The sequence below is a fragment of the Ursus maritimus genome, unplaced genomic scaffold, assembly GCF_017311325.1.
Source record: "Ursus maritimus isolate PB19 unplaced genomic scaffold, ASM1731132v1 scaffold_6, whole genome shotgun sequence".
NCBI lineage: Eukaryota > Metazoa > Chordata > Mammalia > Carnivora > Ursidae > Ursus > Ursus maritimus.
In genome coordinates, this window is record NW_024426774.1 from 69,191,087 (window position 1) to 69,214,217 (window position 23,131).

Consider the following 23,131-nt stretch of genomic DNA (forward strand, 5'->3'; position numbering starts at 1 on the left):
TGTTTTAGAGTCTTCAGAATAGAGGAATTTATTTTAAACTAACTCTCACTTAAAAATCTTGCCCCTTCATTATTGTGCTTAGATGACAGAAGACAAATAATAGTTTTAGACGTTAAGTATTGTTTTAAACTAACTTTGCCTATACAAAATAAGTCTGTGCAATGGAAACAGGAAATGTGCATTCTCTCATTTACTATTTTGCCTTTTGGAACTATAAGGCTTCTGGACTTACATGGTAGAGAACCACTGAAGGTTTTGAAGAAATAAGGAATATACTAAGAAATTAACTTCAAAAAGATCTTAATGTTAGTTGTAGAGATAGTTTGGGAGAAAAAGCAATGTTCACTATTCCTGAAATGTTTTTACATACTTGCCCTGTACATTTTAATAGTTTTCCCCCGACTATCTTTTCTGTGGCTTTTAGAGTGACTGAATTAAAAGTAATTAACTAATCAAAAAGGGCATTCATAAGTCCTGTTTATAGCTTAAAACTTTTATGAACTTTTATAGTGGTTGGCATGACTTCTTTTCCTGGGATTCAGTTATTGAAGCAAGTCATCACTATGCAAATATACAGACTAAAACTGTACTAAACCAGGGAACATTTCTAATTTTGTGTTTCCCAGCTCAAGTCTCACAGTTATAGTGTCTTAGTTTGGCTTTAAAAAAATTAGAGAAGTAGATATAAGACCTGGATGTTTAAATATTTAAAACATGAAACCCAAACCAAAACAAAAAAAGACCACGTCTAACTTTTATAATTTTAAAATACTGAGGCAGATAAATACCTAGACCTGTCTATGGAGAGTATTAACTATGGTATGGATGATAGGGGGGAAAATCTCATCAGAAGCTATCCAGCTAACTGGGTATCATTACCACTTTGTAGTTTGGCCCAGACCTTGTCATCTTGACATTTTTTTTGAGATTATCATCTATAGATAAGACCTATTCATCAAAAAAGTGCTGGCAAGGTTGCCAAATTTAATTCCAACATTTTTTGGAACTAAGTACAACTTACTTGCCTTCTGCAGATTACAAGAGTACTGTTATTTCGAAACACTGATTCTAGAAGTATTTCATAAATTAAAAAAAAAAAATCCACAAGCAACACCAATCCTACCCGACTGTATCACTTTCTGTCCAAACTTCAGACATTTAAGCAGTGTGGCTATTGATTTTGTGAAGACCATCACCTGCCAGTTTCTTTCCTCCTACCCTGACCTGTGGTAATAGCTTACTAATTTTTATCCCAATACATTACAATTTCTATATTTATCCTCATATTTTTTATTATCTCACAAGATGATTTCTTTCTCTTTATCACACTCTCCCCATACTCTGGACTGTATGCTTTCTTGTTCGCTAGCTCTCACTTCCTTAACTTCTTTCTTTGAGCATTCAAAAATGCTCAAGTTAATTATATAAATAATGCACACATTTAAAGATTAAGGATAAAAACAAATCCCTTTTGATCACTACCACAAATCAAACTACACTGGACATATTCTGTAATTTTTATTACAAACAATACCACAGTGGATATACATCTCATTGTATGCAAGTATGAATGTTACTCTCAGGGAGAAACTGGAATCTAATCCACTAGAACAAAAGATATGCACATTTCTAATTTTAATAATTGTAGCCAAGTTGCCCTCAAAAATGGTCATACTAATTTACACTCTAATCTATTAGTGGTATGAAAATATCGGTATTATTTCCCCTATCCTTATCTAAATTGATATTATCATTTAAAATGTTTGCATTCTAATGGGGTACAACATACAAACATACTAGTTTGTATGTCCCTGATTACTAGTGAGGAGGAACATCTCTGCATGCTTATTGGCCATTTGTATCTCCTCCTCTGTTAACTGCCTGTTCATAATCTTACCCACTTTTTAAATTAGTTTTCATTTTCTTATTGAATTAGATGAATTCTTTACACACGGTGGTGTATTGCTCATTGTAAACATCTCCTATCAATTTCACATTTAATGACAGAATGTTGGTAGCTTGAAACTGGCCATGATGGAAATATTTATACTCTGAAAATTTACAAAAGCTATATTCCACCCCTACTCAATCCTTCCACATATACGAGCACACCATATTTTGAATCCCAATCTGTTTTGTCTCAATCACTTCTTCTTAACCAATCATTTTCAAGATTTCTGCAACATTTGATACTGTTGCTCATTCACACTTAAACTTACCCTCCTTTGCTTCCACTACAACATATTTTTCCTAGATTTTTCTACTGAAAATCAGTGCTGATGACTTCCAAACTTAGAGCTTTAATCCCACATTACCACTATTTCTGTACCATATTTCCAGGTACCTATTAGACAGTTCCCCTCTTATATCCCACCAGAAGTATAATCACAGTAGCTCTAAAAATAGAAAATAATTAAATGATACAATTCAAAATAAAATCCAACAAATACATGTTGGAAAGAACATATCCAACATTCCTAAAACTTTCAGTCATCTGAAAGGCAAGTTTGACTGAGGCTGGGGGAACCTGCTTCCAAGATGACTTATTCACACGACTGTTGGCAGAAGGCCACATTTCCTTGACACATAGGCCTCTTCATAAGGCTGCTTAAATGTCTTTATGATATGGCATCTGGCTTCCCCTATAGCTAGTTATCCAAAGCCCAAGATGGAAGCTATAGTGCCTTTTATGACCTAGCCTCAAAAGGCATGATCCATCATTTTCACAATATCTTCCTGGTTACATAGGTCAGCCCTATTCATTACTGAAGGGAACTCTACAAGGGCAAGAAAAGCGGAAGGTAGGGCTCATTTGGGGGCCTCCTGGAGGCTGTCTATGACAGAGATTGATCCTTTCAAATTACGGAGGCTTTTTTAATAGCCTAACACATACTTGGTCTTCATAAATACCCATGTGTAGTAGACAATGTGTTAAGATAGCAATATGTTACAAAAGATAACTAATACAACCTCCTTTTAAGTTAGCTGTAAGATGATGATAGATGATGATATATCCTAATGTCTTGCTACTCGTGGACTAATGGCACCAGGATCAATGGGGAGCCTGTTAGAAAAGAAAGCCTCAATCTCCACCCTAGATTTGCTGAATCAGAATCTGCATTTTAACAAGCTTTCCAGATATTAGTGTATACACTTAAGTTTGAACAGCACTATCCTAGAAAAATCCTTCAGTCACTTAAAAACATAATTACTTGCTCCTAATTTTTATTCAAAACAAGGGTTCTTGTTTTACTCAAAACAAGGAGAGTTCTGCTACCACTTGGGGGGTACAGGAAGCCATTAGAGGACATTGTTCCCAGTCTAACAAGAAAAAACCAAAATAATCCACAAAATCATAATTTTTTACAAGCTCATTCGAGAGCTAAGGCCACAAGACAACTGAAAGAACTGAATCCTAAAGTGTGACAGGGCCTTGTTAGGAGACATGGAACATACGAACTGTTTACCTTTGGGAGAGCATAGCAAAAGTGGCAGTCATAAAATAAGGTTAAAAAAAAAAAAGACTCAAATTTTAACAAATTCTTAAAAGCAGGGGTGCCTGGGTGGCTCAGTCAATTAAGTGTCTGCCTTCAGCTCAGGTCATGATTCCACAATCCTGGGATTGAGCCCTGAGTTAGGGTCCGGGATCCCTGCTGCTCCCTGCCCACTTCTCCCTCTCCTCCCTGCTCGTGCTCTCTCTTACTATCTCTGTCGCTGTCTCTCTCTCTCTCAAATAAATAAATAAAATATTTGAACAACAACAACGACAACAAATTCTTAAAAGCCAAGGGTGAGCTAGCAAGATAATTTGGCGTTCTTGGCATTCCCAGACAGAAGGGTCTGCATCAACTAGCCAGCATTTTTCTACAGGCCCCCATCCACTGCTCCATAGGAAGACTTTAGACAGGGCAGGAGACCTAAGAGAGACACCCTTGTAAATGGTGATGGATATATAGAACATACTAAGGTTTAAGGCTGGAACAAGGATACCAGGAAAAGCTCATCCATATTCCAGGCTTTAAATGACCATGAGATGAGATCAGGTGTCACTGTGGGACAGGCACACAACCTGACTACATACTGGACAAAGCTCCACTATGAAGCAAAAACTGTCTGCCACTGAGAGAGTGGCAAAACACCCTCCTCACCCCAGTCCCAGGTAAAGGATGGCTACTGCTGGAGAAAAATACAACATTCAACAATCCTCATACATTACTGACACTAAGCAATGGCCATGTGTCATTAGGTAATGGGCAGGAAATCTGCTCATGCCCAGATGATACAAACCAGAGATCTATTGCCCCTGAGAAAAGAAATGGTAACTTACTTGTACCCAGGACCACCCATTGATACGAGGCAGAGTTTAACTACCTTGAAGGGAATAGCAGGGAACTGGCCTGAGCTCTGGAGCAGTGCTGTACAACAGGACTTTCTACAATGACAGAAATATCATATATTTGTACTGTTCAATATGCCAACCACTAACCACATATAGGTAACTGGCTACTGATGATTACAGTTCTAGACTCCACTCTGAGTAGATGGGAGAGACTGTCTGCTCCAAGGGAAGGCAAGGAAAGTCCTACTTTTGAGACAAAGGCATACAAAGCCTGCTTAATACTAAAACTAGAGCAGAAGAATCAAGAAACTCCTGCTCCCACCTCAAGAGCCTCATATCAAGTAACAAACAATTGCTATGGGAGGGGCAAGAGCACAGAGAGAAATATCTAACCCTCTTCCTGCCCCCAAATGTATCACAAGCTGAAAGACGAAGGTAGAGCAGAAATGCTAAGAAAAATCATCTGACACTCCAGGACTCACATTAAGCACAAAATATTAGCAGTCCATCTCTGAATGAATTTGAAGCCCATGGTACTCAGAAGGTAACTTTGACAACCACAAAACCTAAACCCATCCCAATTATTACCTAGATTGACCAATACCTGTTTCATGCTAACAACCTGACAAAAGTAGAGGCATGTTTATTTCTGGAAAGAAATATTATCTACGTCAGTCTCTACCATTCTTTTACAAACAATGTTTGATATTTAATCCAAAATTATGAGACACACACAAAAACAGGATATAAAATAGTCAACAAAACCAGACCCAGAGATGGACCACATACTGAAACTATTAGACAGACACCGTATCTATAATTAATATGTTTATGGATCTGGTGGAAAATTTTAGCAGAAAGATGGAGACTACTTTTAAAAAGGCAAAGGAAGGGCAATCCTCTTGGGTTTCCCCTCCCTCTTCAGGAGCTTTGTACTATCACTTTATTATTGCTCAGTAAACCTTGCTTTGGTGAAAAAAAAAAAAGGCAAATGAAAATGCTAGAAATGATAAATACACGTAAGTCCTTTATCAGGTTTATCGGCAGAATGAACACAACAGAGGGAAGACTAAACCTATAAAAGATCGAAAGAAATGATCCAAACTGAAACAAAGAGAGAAAAGAGTAGAAACTAGGGCAGAGCAACCAAGAGGTAAGACAATAGCAAATGGTCTGACGTATTTTTACTTCAAGTCCCAGGAGTAGGAAGTGAGCCACAGAAATATTTGAAGAGATAATGAGCAAAACTTGTCTAAATTTAATAAATGACAACAAACCACAAATCCAAGAACCTCTGAAAAACCAAAGCAGAATAAAAATAAAGAAAAACACACCTAGGTGCACCACAAACTGCTGAAAAGTAGTGATACAAGAGAAAAGTCATTGAAGTCAGACAGAAAAAAACCCAAACATTACAGAGGAACAAAGATATGAACGGCAGCAGACTTCTTATCAGAAACTACACAGGCCAGAACACAAGAGAGTAACATCTTTGAAATACTTCAAGAAAAAAAAAACTTCTTAACCTCCACAAAAGATTCTTACAAATTTATTGCTAGACTGGAACTATAAGAAATGCTAAATACACTTATCCAAGAAAAAGGAACTGATCCTGATAAGCATCAGGATTAGTCAACTTTTTCTGTGAAAAGCCAGATAAGTGGTGTAATAGTATAATGGTGATATTATTTGAAGGTAGACTGTGATAAATTAAAGACATATACTGAAAAGTGTACAGCAACCACGACTACCACCATCACCAGCCCTAAAAAAGAGAATAGCTGATAAACCAATAGTAGAGATAAAACTGAATCATAAAAAAGTACTCAATCCTTAAAAAGACAGGAAAAATGGGGGAAAAGAATAGAGCAAACAGAAATAGCATGATGATAGATTTATAGCCAACCATATCAATTACATTAATGTAAATGGTCTACATTCCAGTCATAAGACAGTCATACTGAATAAATAAGTAACACATATTGATACAGTGATGAAACACTACAGAAACTAAGAATAGAAAATTAGAACATTAGAAAACAAATTTATGTCCTACAGTAGACTGAAATTGTTAGATTTATATCAATATTTAAGAAATTCAAAAGCATCTCAATGAAAGCAAATGATGAATATAATTAAGCTTAAACTGAAGTAACTATGAGTTGACTATTTTTGTCTTCCTTTAGTTTCCCCATATTTTAAGGTCTCAATGTTAATTCTCTCCCACCTCCCCAAATACAGCAATGTTCATAAACACTGACCTTGCCATGGCTTCTTTCCACTTTCTGAAAACATTTATTCAGGGACAGATTATGTCGAACAGAATTCTTCCAGCCTGTTGGTGCAGTAGCAAAATATGGGAAGCGGTCCAAAATCCAGCTATAAATTTCTTTGACAGGCAAACATTTATTTGGAGAGTGTTCAATAGCCATGTAAATGAGAAGACTAAAAGAGTATGGGGGCTTTGCAGTTGCTGATTTTTTTTCTGGGTTCTGATAGCAAGATGGTCCTAAGGATGGCACATCATCTCCCTCTATGTCATACAATGGACTAACAATTGGAAGACCCTCACTTCCAAAGCTGAAGTTTGTTAGAAGATTAGTACTTTCATGAAGCCAGTTCAAGTTTGTGAGTTCATCATCTGCTGACTCACTGTCCACTAGAGTGGCCTTTGGCCTGGCAGCATCAACAGCTTCAGGCAAGCTTCCCATTTTGTAAATCTGGCTTAATCCTGCAACCTTTTCAGCTCCTGGAGTTTCAGCTCTCTTTTCTGGAGTCATTCCAATTACTGGACCCATTTACTCTTACAGTTCTGCAATAAAGAAAACAATTGTCAATCAATATAATACTTAAGATTCTTAAGCTCATGGAAAAAGAAAATACATATTTAAATATCACCAAATCAGAAATTTTGCAACTAATTATCCTACATAACATTTAAGCACAATATTTGTACAACAAAACATTAAAGCTTACAATATAAGGAAAAGAACTTATTTCATATTATTTGTATTATAATACATTATAATGCTGTAAATAAAATACAGCATTGTAACGCTGTAAATAAAATACAGCATTGTAACACCATATGTATGAGTGATATTAAGAAAAGTAAATAATGTATTTTGAATACTTACCAAAGACCCCAGCCTATAGTAACAGCCTAGTAAGTAATGGTTATTATTATTAAAAATGAGCAGAATTTCTTTGAATTATAAAACTTTATAATCCATGCATTTTGAGGATCTATGACCTTACTCAATATAGAAAATAACCACATTTAAATTTAATAAATTTAATAAATTATAAATTTATTTAATAAATTATAATTAAATTCAATAAATTTAAATTCAAACAATTGTTTATTTAATAATTAAATTTAAATTCAGTATTAGGCCAAATTTAAAATATTGCTTAAACAATAATTCCAAACAAACCCTTTCCTCAAATCTGAAATATTTACTATAAAGAGATAAATGATTTCTAATATTTTTATAGATTATACTAAAAATAAACATTTCTTATTCACTAAATTTGTTATCAGCAAAATTATTATTTACTATAAATTTTTTTCTTTAGTACATTCAATATTTTAAGTGAATTCTATATCATCTCATCAAGTACTGACACTGAAAGACTGGCATTCTCTAAAATTTGAATTAGCACTGTATTTTCAAGAAGGAAAGAAAGCAATTTCTAAACTATCCTTTTTTACCTCTATTTTCTCAAATGTCTTTTGTTTTGCTTTTGAAACATACTTCAATGCAAAAAACATATCACAGGAAAATAATTGACCAAAGAGAAAAGTGATATAAGTAATGTACTATTAAATTAATTTTTAGTGGTTCTTAAAAGTACCTCATTTATAAATTCAGTGAAAAACTTTCTATGTCTTCCATTATCCTATTCAATCTACTTATGCTTATAGAACTGAAATAAGAGAAGTATCCCCACAGTTTTATTTTACTTAGAACAAGGCTGGCAGGTTACTCCAAGAACTATGAAAACCAGTCAATTTTACATGTAGAAGAATCTGTCTGGAATCTGGCAGCAATTAATAGATGTAGTCTCAAATTATCAACAGCATCAGCTAATATTTTGGGGGCCAGGTATTGTGCTAAATACCACAAACTATATCTCAATTAACCATCAATTAAATCCTATGAAGTAGGCACTATTATTAACCCAATTTTACAAATGAGGAAAATGACTCAGAGGTTAAGCATCCTGTTTTAGCTTATCTGGTTAGTAATGGGCAACAACAGAATTTAAACCTGGGCAGCTGACTTCAGAACCACAACTCTAACTAATACATTATCCTGGTAAGAATGAAAACTCATCACCAGTGAATACTAATGACCCAATCCTATTTATTTTAAGTCTTACTACTGTTCTCTCCATATCCAGTTCCTACCTCTCTTACTTACACCTGTAACTATAATTTGAAATACCAAGACACTTTATAAAGGAAAAGATCAAACTGTAATAATTTGGTTTGTATTTCAGCAATTATGAAAACCACATATTCATAAACACATGCACATGTGTGCGTGCATATGTGCACATAGTGTATTTCAGAGATGACATTCTGTCCTGTGTAGCTGACCAAATTATTCACTTTACCAAAGTCTCTCTGCCCACAGAGAATTTAAAAAATGTGATCAATCAGAGTTCATTAAGAATATCTTGCTTCCTTTAAAAAAAAAAAAAACCCAAACACTCTTAGCAGTCAACGTTCAAAGAAGGCAATGACTGATTTCCAATGTTCTACTTTTGCCTTTCACCTCTATCTCCATTTATCTTCAATCACGTATAGAAATCAGAGTACCAAATATCAGTAGCTAACACTTACTGAGATTTTACTCTATTATAGATGCTATGCTATAGGCTTTAAAATCTCTACTTACTTTGCACTGCTACTTAGTTCTGTGTATGGTCCTTTCTTCGCAGCCATGAATTCCATAATGTGTAAGTTTTTTACTTTTGTATTCCTAATGAATCTTAACAAAATGTTGGGCATGAATAGGCATTCCAATTATAATCACTTCAAACTGAAATGAACTTACATCAACATATATGTCTACTCTGTACCAAGTGCTGTGTCACCTGCCTTTAAGAATTACTCTATTTTAAAAGAAAATCCTTAATGGTAGAAAACATCCTAACTGGTAACAATCAGAAAACTGAAGTTCACTTTATTAATAAGGAAATGAAAGTGAAGTAAGCCATTTGCCTAAAGTTCTAAAACCAATAAACAGTAGAGCCAAAATTATAAACCGGACTGAGTTTAATATTCAAGTTCTTTGTCCATTAGAGTACACTCAATCTCTTAAGTAACTTATATTTTTAGCAATACTAATTAAGACAGATACTGTTGACAGATATAAGAATAACATATATTCTCCTCAGAAATTAATTCAGATGGTTGCAAATATGTTATTCCTCTGAATTACAAGTTTAGAATAAAATCTCATTACTTTAAGATGTAAAACAATATTATGTCAGCATATATGCCAAAGATGACACAAAGTACACAGCCAAGCAAAGTTAAAAAACAAGTACTGACACTGAGAGGCTGACATTCTCTTAGGAAGGTTTGAACTATGACTGTATTTTCAAGGACAGAAGAAGAGCTGTTTCTACACTACCCTTTTAGAGTATACTTCTGGACACCATTCACTTAGAATACGAAGTCCACCACAATAAAGAGGTGAATCATCTTTTCTCACAAAAAAAATAAGTATATAAATAGCAAACATATATTAGAAAATACCCAACTTCACTGATATCAAAGAAACTCAAAGCAAAACACAAATGTGATATTAAATATGACAATGTATTTGGCACAGTGCCTGGTATGCAGTAAGCACAAATATTAGTAATAAAATTAATATCTACTTTTGTCCAAATTAACAGTGGTTTAAAAAAACATTATACTTAATACATGATTTTGGGCAAGGAACTAGTGCCATATTGGAATGCTAACTGGCAATATGTACCAAGAATCATTAAAAATGTTGTATTCTTTGACCCAATAATTCATAGATCAATGGAACGGAATTGAGAACCCAGAAATAAATCCACACACATATGGTCAATTAATCTACAACAAAGGAGGGGCGCCTGGGTGGCATAGCGGTTAAGCCTCTGCCTTCGGCTCAGGGCGTGATCCCGGCGTTATGGGATCGAGCCCCACATCAGGCTTCTCCACTATGAGCCTGCTTCTTCCTCTCCCACTCCCCCTGCTTGTGTTCCCTCTCTTAGGGCTGTCTCTATCTCTGTCAAATAAATAAATAAACTCTTTAAAAAAAAAAAATCTACAACAAAGGAGAAAAGAAAGCCTCTTTGATAAATGGTGCTGGGAAACTGGACAGCTACATTCATAAGAATGAAACTGGACCACTTTCTTAAACTATACACAAAAATAAGCTAAAAATAGATTAAAGAAAGCCTCTTCGATAAATGGTGCTGGGAAACTGGACAGCTACATTCATAAGAATGAAACTGGACCACTTTCTTAAACTATACACAAAAATAAGCTAAAAATAGATTAAAGACCTAAATGTAAAACCTGAAACCAGAAGATTCCTAAAAGAAAACAGTCAGTAATCCCTTAGGCATCAACTATATTTTTCTGGATCTGTCTTCTCAGGCAAGGGAAAAAAAAGCAAAAATAAACAACAGGGCTACATCAAACTAAAAAGTTTTTGCAGAGCAAAGGAAACCATAAACAAGATAAAAGGTTTTCTCCACTGAATGGGAGAAAATTTTTGCAAATAATATACACGTTAAGGGGTTAAATATTCAAAATATATAAGGAACTCATACACCACCACCAAAAAATCCCCAAATAATCCAATTAAAACTGGGCAGAGGACCTGAATAGACATTTTTCCAAAGACATACAGATGGACAACAGACACATGAAAAGATGCCCAACATCACTAACCATGAGGGAAACGCAAATCAGAACCAGAATGAGATATAACCTTATACCAGACAGAATGGCTAGTGTCAGAAAGATAAGAAATAACAAGTATTGGTGAGGACATGGAGAAAAGGGAACTCTCATGCACTACTGGTGAGATATAAATTGTTATAGCCACTGTGGAAAACAGTACTGAGGTTCCTTGAAAAATTAAAAATATTAGTACCATAGGATCCTGTAATTCCACTTCTGAGTATTTACTTGAAGAAAACAAAAACACTAATTCAAAAAGATACATGCACCCCTATGTTTACTGCAGCATTACCTACAATAGCCAAGATATAGAAGCAACTTAAGAGTCCACTGGTAGATGAATGGATAAATAAAATATGGTATAGATAAGTAATGGAATATTACTCAGCCATAAAAAGGAATGAAATCTTGCCACTTGTGACAACATGGATAGACTGAGAGGACATTATGCAAAGTGAAGAAGTCAGACACAGAAAGACAAAAACCATATGATTTCACTTACATATGGAATCTAAAAAACAAAACAAAACAAATAACATCAATAAAAGAGAAACAGACTCATAAATATGAAGAACTGGTTGTTACTAAAAGGAAGAGTATGGAGGGATGGGTGAAATGGTGAAAGGGATTAAGAAACACAAACTTCCAGTTATAAAATAAGTCACGGGGATGAAAAGTATAGAACAAGGAATATAGTCAATAATATTGTAATGTACTGGGGTGCCTGGGTAGCTCAGTCAGTTAAGGTCTGACGGTTGATTTCAGCTCAGGTCATGATCTTGGGGGGTCTGCACTCAGTGGGAAGTCCACTTGAGGATTCTCTCCCTCTCCCTCCCTTTAAAATAAATAAATCTTAAAAAAAATAATATTGTAATGTACTTATTGTGATGAGGACTTTGTAATGTATATGATTGTTGAATCACTATGTTGTATACCCAAAACTAGTTTAACATTCTATGTCAAATATATTTCACATTAAAAAAATCATATTCTTTGACCCAATAATTCCACTTATGAGTCACTTCAGTGAAATATTCCTACATAGGAAAAACAGATTCTTTCCTCCTCCTCTTTTTCACACACACACACACACACACTCATCCAAGAATTATTAAAGACAACAGAAAAGTATAAACAACTTACACATTTTATTATAGAGAACCAGCTAATTAAACTGAAGTGTATCTATTCAATCTAATATTTAGTCATTAGAAATACCTTCTTGAAGACTATCAAGTAAACAAAAAAGCTTATTAAAAATTGGTGAAAAAGTAAAAATATATAAAACACTAAAAGTGGTTTATATTAGCAACTTGATAATTTTTTTGTTCACTTTACCAGTTTTCCTTTAATGTGTTCATTATTTTTATACTAAAAAATTAAAATACACTCACAGGGGAAAAGGGTTGTGCTAGATTATTTTTAGTTATAGTATTTCCACTTCACAAAGAATCAAATCACGAAAAGGTCATGGACTTACCAAAGTCCTCAAGTCAAAAACAGAAGCCACCTCAGAAAACAAAAAACAAAAGAAAAAAAAACCCAAACAGAAGACACCTCTTAAATTCATACAGCCTATTCTGCTACCAAGCTTTTCTGTAACACAAATTAGCTCACTGGTAAATCGGGGAAAGATTTTAGTACAATGTGAAAATCACATTGGTTTGTAAGTGATTTTTACCAGCCTATGTTTTTGCAATACTAAGTAATAACAGCTGAACCCAAAATAGGCTAACATAGTGGAAAGCTGCAAGCTGCTGAAAATACAGTATTGTACACAATTCTCATTCAACCCATGTTCTTCCTCTTGGCACAGCTTGGCCACATGCATTTTCTTGGAAGTGTTAATGAGCTCTTCTCTCCAAATCTTTATGCATTTTATCCTGGCCTCCATAACCCTGTAGCTTCAACCCTTCCTCGCATACCCTTCCATTAGGCTATTTTCATCTTTTTTTTTTTTAATTCTAAATTGTAGTATTTCTTTATTTGTAATAAATTAAATACATCTTTAAAAATATTCTAATATTCTTATTAAAATTTGTTTTTCTTAGTGTTCTGGTTACAAAGCTTCCTAGTTTTAGGTGAGTTGACCCGTCAGCTAACACAATATTTTAGTGTCTTCAGAAATACATAATATGTAATATTACAACAGAAAGACCTGTATTTCACACCAAAAATTTCTTAAAAATCTTTTACTTTTGTTTGGAAAATTCTAGTTTTATACAAAAAAATTCTAGTTTTATGAGAAACTGCTTCTTAAAATGAACTGAAACCACTTAGTAACAAGGTCATTAATAATGTGCATGGAAGTTTGCTTCATAAAGCAGAACAAGTAAAGAAATAAAAGGAAATGTGGGCTAGTGATGTAACATTTCCTTTTATTAATCTTTTAAAAAACAATACTTCAACAAACCACACATAATTGTTACACAAAATAAATGTCACTCAAAGTAAGCATTAGGGTCAAGAGACTATGATGTGGGGTTTGAAAACTGTACTCTAATTTCTTAGGAGGGTAACTAGAATAACCCAAGTAATGAATACATCCACTAATAAACCAATTCCTAAAACCAAGACAATGCTACAAAAAAAGGAGGTAAATGTACAAGACAATTTTGCAAAGTACACATTTGTGTTAAGACCCCAGGTCTTCTACATTTCAGGAAAAAAATGAATTTCTTTAGACCAGAATAATTTAGAAGTGGAGAGTTCAAACAAGCCCAGTATAATGGACTCTGCAACCCCTGCCTATAGCTTCACTGTCTAAGGCCATGGCAGTATCTTGAGAAGAGGGCTCAGGATTAAAATGGATCATTTTTTCACATCCGTGCAGCCCATGCATCTCTCAAAGATATCTAATAGAGATATTGCTTTTGCAATGTTTCCATACTATGTTCAATATTACAGTGATATTCAACTCTAGGACAAGAAAAATAAAATTCTATATGGGAATTCTTGGATCATTTCCCAAAAAGTTAGAGGAGAGCACTTTTGCTGAGGTCCGTATTAACGATGGTCTGAGAGGAAATGCTTGACAGAGCTCAGAGAAGGGAAACTAAGGTACAGAATTTTCAATATTACCCTGGTATTAGAGGTATTATAAGAACTATTATTGATAGCTCTTTTCCCCAAAATAACTAAGAAACCTCCTAAACACAAAATGTTGGTTATTACCACACAGATTTTTTTATTTATTTATGTTTTTAATTGACTGTCAAAGACTAGGCAAACAAAAACATTTTTTCTTTATAATTTTACCATGTTAGGATCCCTAAACATTATTTTAGCCCTGTTTTTTAAACATCATATAAAATTGAATTGTACTAAAACTTGCTTACCCCAACCAAATTCATTAATATTATTGCAGCAGTAATTCACTTTTACAGATGACTCGTATTCTACTTTATGAATATACCAAAATTTATTATACTCTTGAGGACAATTATTTATTTATGTTTGAGGCTATTACAAGTAGCATTGTTATGGGTATCTTTGTTCATATCTCCTGGAATACAACTGTCAAGAACTTTATTAGGGTGTACACAACTAAAGGCAAAATATATTGGGCAGAATTATTGGGTCACAGAGTATTCTTCTCTTCCACTTTAACTAACTGGTCATGACAAATTGCTACCAGGAATATATGTGTATTGTTCACTCCACATACTCATCAAAAAAATTTTTTTGCCAACCTGATGACTATGAAATTTCATCTCCTTGTGTTTTAATTTGCATTTCCCAGATTAGTAATGGGGAGGGGGTTGAATACGCGGGTATTCCCCGCTTTTCGAAGTTCTTATTACATACACTACTTTGCTTCTACAAAAGACCTACATTAGTACCTGTTGAAGAGGATTTTTGCACAAAGGAAAAGGCACAAAGTGAAAATAGCATTCGGGGTCTGTTTTGAAGCATGCATTATAGAGACTGTGTGACCCTTGAGAAGGTAGAGGGCACTGCCAAGCTCCTTCCCCAGGGGATTTATACTCAGCTTCTCAGCATCAAGCTGCCATAGCTTTGCACTGGACCTGTGGGCTTCTGGGCTTTATCTTGATTTATTTTGTGCATCCCTTGGTAAGATGTGTCCTAAGGTATCAGAAAAGCCTAGGAGAGGTTACTTTTTGGCTTTGGGAATGTTCATATAAATTTCCATATAAATTAATGGTAATTGGTTCTCCACTTTACACTGGGCTTCCCAAGGTTTTGTAGGAACAACTTTTGGATAGCAGGAGAAACCTGTATACAAGAAATATCTTCTACTAATTGTCTATTTAAGTCATTGGTATTGTTTGTATATTAATCCTTATATGTGATGCAAATATCTTGCACTAGTAGATGGGTTTGTCTTTTTAGCCTTTTTTTTTTTTTTTAAGATTTTATTTATTTGACAGAGAGAGAGACAACCAGTGAGAGAGGGAACACAAGCAGGGGGAGTGGGAGAGGAAGAAGCAGGCTCCCCGCAGAGCAGGGAGCCCAATGCGGGGCTCAATCCCAGGACCCTGGGATCACACCCTGAGCCGAAGGCAGACACTTAATGACTGAGCCACCCAGGCGCTCCCTTTTTAGCTTATTAGTTGCCTATGAATGAAAAAGTTCTTAACTTTAATATGATGGAATTTATTAACCCTTTCCTTTAAAGTTACTGTAGTTTGTTTCTCATTTAAGAATTTCTTCTCAGAGCACCTGGGGGGCTCAGTTGGCTAAGCATCCCACTCGACTTCAGCTCAGGTCATGATCTTGGGGTCCTGGGATCGAGTTCTGCGTGGGGCTCCTCAATCAGAGGGGAGTGTGTTCGGGGATTCTCTCTCTCTCCCTTGCACCTTCCCCAGCTCCTGCTATCTGCCTCGATGTCTCTCTAAAATAAAATAAGTCTTAAAAAAAAAATGCATCCTTTCTGTTGTGGGAACCAATCTGCTATTGGCCGTTGGCATCCCTGAACATTCTTGCTGGATATGCCAAGAATGAAAAGCCTTTACTTGGGCCATTTCTCAGGGTTGTGTTTGCTGCAAGCAAACTTGAGGGATGACCTAACATCTCCTCCCAAAGAGCAGTTCGAGCTCCATTAACATTTCTTCTTTCATTCATGAGTTATTTAGAAGAATGCTTCTTAATTGCCATGTGATTACTTTTCTAACTAATTTCTAACTTAAATGGTCCATAGGATACTAATCCTTTGAAATGTGTTAAAACTTGTTTGGTCCCAGTATGTGGTTGACTTTCATGATTCAGCTGATGTTTCCAGTGATTGGATGAAATAGACCTCCACTGAATTAAGCTTGTTAATTACACTGTTTAAATTTTCTATATTTGTATCAATGGGGGGGGGACTGTTTTCTTTATTACATAGTAAGGAAGATACATTACAATCTCCCATTATGCTGGTGAAATTAGTCAATTTTTCCTAGTAGTTCTGTTAATTTTTGCTTTTTTTGTGGTTATGGTTATTAGTTGCATACAAATTTAAAGCTTCTATTATTCCTGGTAAAAATGAAACATTTACCATTATGTATCAATTCTTTTTCTCTAGTAATTCTACTAGTTTTAACACCTATTTTAAATGATATGCCAGCTTTCTTTCCACTAATATTTGCCTGGTATATTTTTTTCCATCATTTTACTTTCAATATTTTTTGCTTTCGTTTCCTTCTAGTCTCTGCTTTAAACCCCATAGAGCTGAACATTTTAAATATCAGGCATACGTATACTTAGTTCTAACACCTTGTTTGGTGTTCTACTCCATATTTCTTTCTTTCTTTTTTCTTTTTTTTTTTTTTGCCTTCTTTGGATTTTTCTTTTTCCTGGTTCCATTTTTTATCATTTATTAGTTTGGAAGTTACATATTTATTTCTATTACTAAAGTGTTACCTTAAAATTTTTATCACCCATCCTTTTTTTTTTTTTTTTTTTAAAGATTTTATTTTTTCATTTCACAGACAGCCAGCGAGAGAGGGAACACAAGCAGGGGGAGTGGGAGAGGAAGAAGCAGGCTTCCAGCCCAGCAGGGAGCCAGATGCAGGGCTCTATCCCAGGACCCTGGGATCATGCCCCAAGCTGAAGGCCGACGCTTAACGACTGAGCCACCCAGGCGCCCCTTTATCATGGATTCTTATCAAAATCCAAAGTTACCTTTAATCTGAGTAATAAAAAGATCTTTTGAATACTAGCTCCAATCACCTCCTGGTTTATAAAATAACAGATATTTGGTAAATAACTATAATAACTGGTACTTTAGTTCTAGCTTTTATTTTTCACAGCTAATAATATTAAATAAGTAATATTACTTATAGCTAATTTTTATTAATTAACCCATATACTTAACCACTCTCTTTGATTACTCTCCTTCTTCAATCTCATACTTGCTATGACCATTTTCCTTCTACGTAAAGCATGGTCTGCTTTTGAACTTTCAGATTTTATTCACCTGAGCATATCTTTATTTTACTCATTGTTTAGGAAAGACATTTTTGCTAGCTATAGAATTCTAGGTTGAACTAGAATATGTCATAGTTGTTAGATTTATTTCCACTGAGTATATCATTTCATGGTCTTCTACTTCCATTGTTGTTATTGAAACCTGATATTCTTCTAAAGGTGCTCAGTTTTCTCTTAAAATTTTCCCCTTTATTAATCTCTTTTATAGTTTCCATTTTCTTGTCTCTCTGTGTTGCATTTTTGGATTTCTTCAGATATCTATCTTTCATTGTACCAATTTTCACTGGATATATCAATGAATATATTAAATGTACAAATTTCGTATTTTATATCTGATAATTCCAAGATGTGAACTATTGGCAAGTCTGATTCTGCTGATTCTCTTATATTATGCCTTGTTTCCTCAGACTGTAAATTTTTATTATAAGCTACTCATTTTTTCTTTTCTTTCCTTCTTCTTTTTTTTTTTTTTTTTTAAGATTTTTATATATTTGAGAGAGACAGCAAGAGCAAGGGGAGGAGCAGAGGGAGAAGCAGAATCCCTGCAGAGCAGAAAGCCTGATGTGGGGCTCAGTTCCAGGACTGTGGGATCATGACCTGAGCCAAAGGCAGACACTTAACCAACTGAGCTACCCAGGTGCCCCTAAGCTACTCATTTTCATTAGAACTTTCCTAAAAGCAACTCTTTGATGATGATGATTTGTGTTGCTTCTGTCAAGTTCCCAGGAGTAGTAACAATGAAGGATCATTTTAAATTGTAAGCTTGAGGTTTAGTGTGAATTCAGGCAAACCTGTGTAAGGGCTAGTTTGTGGTTAATAAATTTTCAGTAGTGATTTTATTTTTCCTGTTAGCAGCAATATTCTTATAAGATAACTTTCTTTGTCCTCTCTAAGGACATGAAGGGAAAGAATATCTAGATCACTCTTATGTCTAGAAGTTTTAGCCCTTTGGGGCTCCACAGTAATGAGGAAGATTATGTCCTGCTAGGTGTTTTACCTTGGCTGGGTCTGGGCTTTGCTTCCTGATCCTGAGCCCCACAAGGCTAAGAAAACAGAAACTCACTTGATTTGGTAAATACCCTCAAGGCAATAGCCAGCTTAGTACTCAGCTTACTGCACTGAGTTCTCTCTGGGTTTCCAATTAGTGTTCGGTCTAAATATTCTTTACTTCTGTGCCAGAGCACTGATGCATTTTTATCGAGTATTTTAGGCTGTTTTCAGCAGAAAGGTTGGTCCAAGTATTTAGTTTGCCATGCCGCTGGAAACTGATGTTTATATTAGTTCCTGATGGCACTATCACTAACCTACATTATCCTGTATCTTACAGCACTGTTTCTTCCTTCGGCCTCAACACACTTGAGGAATTTGACTCACTCCTCTCTCAGTAAGAGTTGCTCATTATGACAGTGATTCCCAACTGGAAGTGGGTAGAGGACATTTCCCTGGAGTGGAAGGTAGTTATCAAAAATCGTGCACATTTAAAAAAAAATACCTGGTTCTTTTCATCCCTTTTAAAAATCATATTCATTAAAGACAGGAAAGCTACTTTAATCCCTTAACTATGATTCAGGCTTGTCATTATAAACAGACTTGCAAAGAATATTTATAGGGCTATTCAAATATATAGGCCTATTTGCCACTTTATTAGTGTTTCTCCAATCAGGATGTCCCAGGGATATACTCTGGGGGCCAAGAGTTTTGCAAATTTTTATTCTGTGCTTTTATTTCAGTAACAGTATAAAAACGTATTTTACTATTTTCAAAGAGAAAAATGAAAGACTTATAAAAAAATACTTCAGGAACTAAAGTCAGTGATTCTTAAAATGAGACTTATAATTTTTTTCTTTAAAAGGGATCTATGTATCATGATCTCAGGGTCCTGGGTTGGAGCCCCACGTTGGGCTCTCTGCTCAGCAGTGAGTCTACTCCCTGTCATCTGTGATCTCTCTCACTCTCTTTCTCTCTCAAATAAATAAACCTTTAAAAATAAATAAAAGCAATCCATGTATTATTCAAGTTGAGAAATATTGCTCCACACTAAAAGGCTTCACCTTGCTATGCTTGAGTTACTGGATTAATCTTCTTAGTTCATTATATCCTAGCTTTCATTTGTACTGCACTCACAGTACCTGATTACACAGGTGTGTGATCCCTTATCTAAAATCCTTGAGGGCAGATATATTTGAGAATTCGGAATATTTGAGAGTTTAGAAAGAAACTACAGGGGCGCCTGGGTGGCACAGCGGTTAAGCGTCTGCCTTCGGCTCAGGGCGTGATCCCGGAGTTCTGGGATCGAGCCCCACGTCAGGCTCTTCCGCTATGAGCCTGCTTCTTCCTCTCCCACTCCCCCTGCTTGTGTTCCCTCTCTCGCTGGCTGTCTCTCTGTCAAATAAATAAATAAAATCTTTAAAAAAAAAAAAAAAAAGAAAGAAACTACAATGCAAATATGATATGTTGTATGATGTGTCAGTGAGGTTTGAGGCAGCACCCCACAATAAACATGTTAATATTTCTGCAGCAAAATGCAGATTCACACTAAGAAGAGAGTAAATAAAGACCATCAATAGTCTTATATCAGTTCAGATCATGTTTTGCTACTAAATATGCTAAGAGAAAACTTTGGTTTTCAGAGCATTTTGGATTTCTAAATCATTAACATGGTATTATACTACCATTATCTGCTATAGACTAGAAAGCCAAAAAATTTTTATTAGAATTTCACAGAAGATCACAGTAAGATCAGTAAGTAAAAAGAACCCACCTTAGGGTACATAAATTTAATACATAAACTTAAAATTTTTTTCCCCCAGCTATTTCAGAGTCCCCTTTTACCTACTTGCGGTTTAATAGTTGAGGATACAGAATAAGTAACTTCTTGATAAACAGGAAATATATATTATGAATTCTAAAATGCCAGAAGTACCTAAATGTATATAGAAACCTAAAATACATTTCAAAGCTAATGTACTCGCTATAGTGGATTATGATTACAACATCTCTACATCTTGCTATGTGGAGAAAGAGAAGTGTAACATATATACCATTCAGAATAACCTCTCTGGGTCCTTTTCAAAGAAGCTTCAAAAAAAAAAAACAACCCAAAAAACCCCCCACAAACCAACAACAACAACAACAACACCCTTTTCCTCCTACCACACACATGGCTCTATTGCCATAATTGTATACTATTTTAGCATAGAATCTAACAACTATGGCACAACTGTAAAACGAAAAGCTTCTTCCTTGAGAAAGTAATTAATACACATAATACTAAGAGATACTTAGCAGAAACTTGAGGGAACAGTGCATCTGAAGTTAAAATTGTGAAGGATAAGCAATTTCATATTAGAAAAAAAAGTAAAATCTAAGTCACTATTCTTTTTTTTTTTTTTTTAAGATTTTATTTATTTATTCGACAGAGAGAGAGACAGCCAGCGAGAGAGGGAACACAAGCATGGGGAGTGGGAGAGGAAGAAGCAGGCTCATAGCGGAAGAGCCTGATGTGGGGCTCGATCCCATAACACCAGGATCACGCCCTGAGCCGAAGGCAGACGCTTAACCGCTGTGCCACCCAGGCGCCCCTAAATCACTATTCTTGATACTATAATCTGGTGGCAGTAAAGCAAAGAGCTAAGAGCATAAGTTGTGAAGAGATATTGCCTGGGTTCAAATCCCAGCTCTGACACTCAATAGGCTATAAGACCTAATTTAGAATTGTAATAGTACTGACTTTCATGACTGTTAATACAAATTAACATGAGAATATAAAGCACTTAGAAAAGTGGTAGAGAGTAAGTACACAATGAATACTAGCTAAAGAGATGGTAATTATTATTAATTTTTTTAAATCATTAGTTTCCTAAGGTAGATTTATAAATGGTACATCTTTCAAATACAAAAATTAGGGTACAAAATCAGTAACAATACTTTATGTTTTGAAGTTTGGAAATTAAAAAAAAATCCTAACATTAAGGATGGGTCTCCCTTATGACCAATGACACTGGCAAGGCAGCCATCTGAAATTAGGACTTCTCAGAAAAGTGGTGCAATAACAATTTCATCATTTTCTTTATGATGCGACTTTCACTTCCTTACCGTATTTGTCTCCATGCACTTTATATGTTATGTTACACCAGTATTTTACCAATCATGCTACGTGACAGAACTCTTCTTCAAATCTTTCTAGTTCAAATAGCTAAAAGAAACCAAACCATATAAACTTTGAGAACTTTTTTTAGTATTTTGTTATTAATGGCCTCCAAAAACTCTTAAGTTCCTTTACTAACAGCTCTGCCTGATGCTAACATTCTCATATACACACACAAAAATAATTTATAAAAAATAAAGAAAATACAAAATACACTACCTCTGAAGTAAAAAAAAAATGTTGAGTTTTCACTAGTAATGACATTCTCAATAAGAAAAAGAAAAAATATAGTGACAAATATAATGCTATAACCAAAACAGAACAGGAATATAAATATCTACATATATAGTATATTCATTTGTATCCAACTAATTCAGAATCTACTATACTGTTACAGAATTCTTATTAAGTTAGAATATTCAAGACAATAATCTCTTCTTTGAAGATATTACTTATAGTTTTATGATTTTAGCATATCTATAGTACTGTAAAAATATGGGTTCATAAAAAATGGGTTCATGAATATAAAATTTACTTAAAACCCCCCAAATCTCAGTCCAGCAATTCTCATGAATTGCTTAAATGATTTTAGCATATCTATAGTACTTTAAAAATATGGGTTCATAAAAAATGGGTTCATGAATATAAAATTTACTTAAAACCCCCCAAATCTCAGTCCAGCAATTCTCATGAATATGAGACTTCTTTATTGTATACTTTAGTAAGTAATATAGATCCTTAGCAAATAAGGAATAATTGCAATTAACTCAGTTTTATTAATGATGTGTTTAATACTTCTAAAAAGTGCTTTTCAATATTACTGAATCTCCTGATGTTACATTTTCAATTTTAATTAAGTTTTTATCTTACCTATATTACAGTTCTTCAAACCCTAAATCTAAGATACTATTTGCAAAATGATTTTTTAATAGTTAAAAATTTATTTTTAATCCATTATGTTACCTAGGAATTCTCATTAAGAAATTTTTTAAAAGCACCAAAAAATACTCAGATCAAAATAAAATAGGGGCGCCTGGGTGGCACAGTCGTTAAGCATCTGCCTTCGGCTCAGGGTGTGATCCCAGCGTTCTGGGATCGAGCCCCACATCAGGCTCTTCCGCTGGGAGCCTGCTTCTTCCTCTCCCACTCCCCCTGCTTGTGTTCCCTCTCTCGCTGGCTGTCTCTGTCAAATAAATAAATAAATAAATAAATAAATAAATAAAATATGACAGTGAATCCCTAATATCCCAAA

At 34.8% G+C, this 23,131-nt stretch overlaps 1 protein-coding gene across 3 annotated transcripts in view; it reads right to left on the bottom strand.

The window, feature by feature from the left end:
* Window positions 1-23,131, bottom strand: part of FOXN2 (forkhead box N2) — a 62,803-nt gene that overhangs the window by 22,158 nt on the left and 17,514 nt on the right. For 2 of the 3 annotated variants that reach the window (XM_040623499.1, XM_040623498.1), the window contains exon 2: window positions 6,601-7,151. In XM_040623499.1, the coding sequence (XP_040479433.1) occupies window positions 6,601-7,137 (537 nt within the window). In that variant the 5' untranslated portion in view covers window positions 7,138-7,151. Of the gene's footprint in view, window positions 1-6,600; window positions 7,152-9,246; window positions 9,322-23,131 lie in introns of those variants that run through there. The other variant, XM_008699848.2, reaches the window with a different exon arrangement.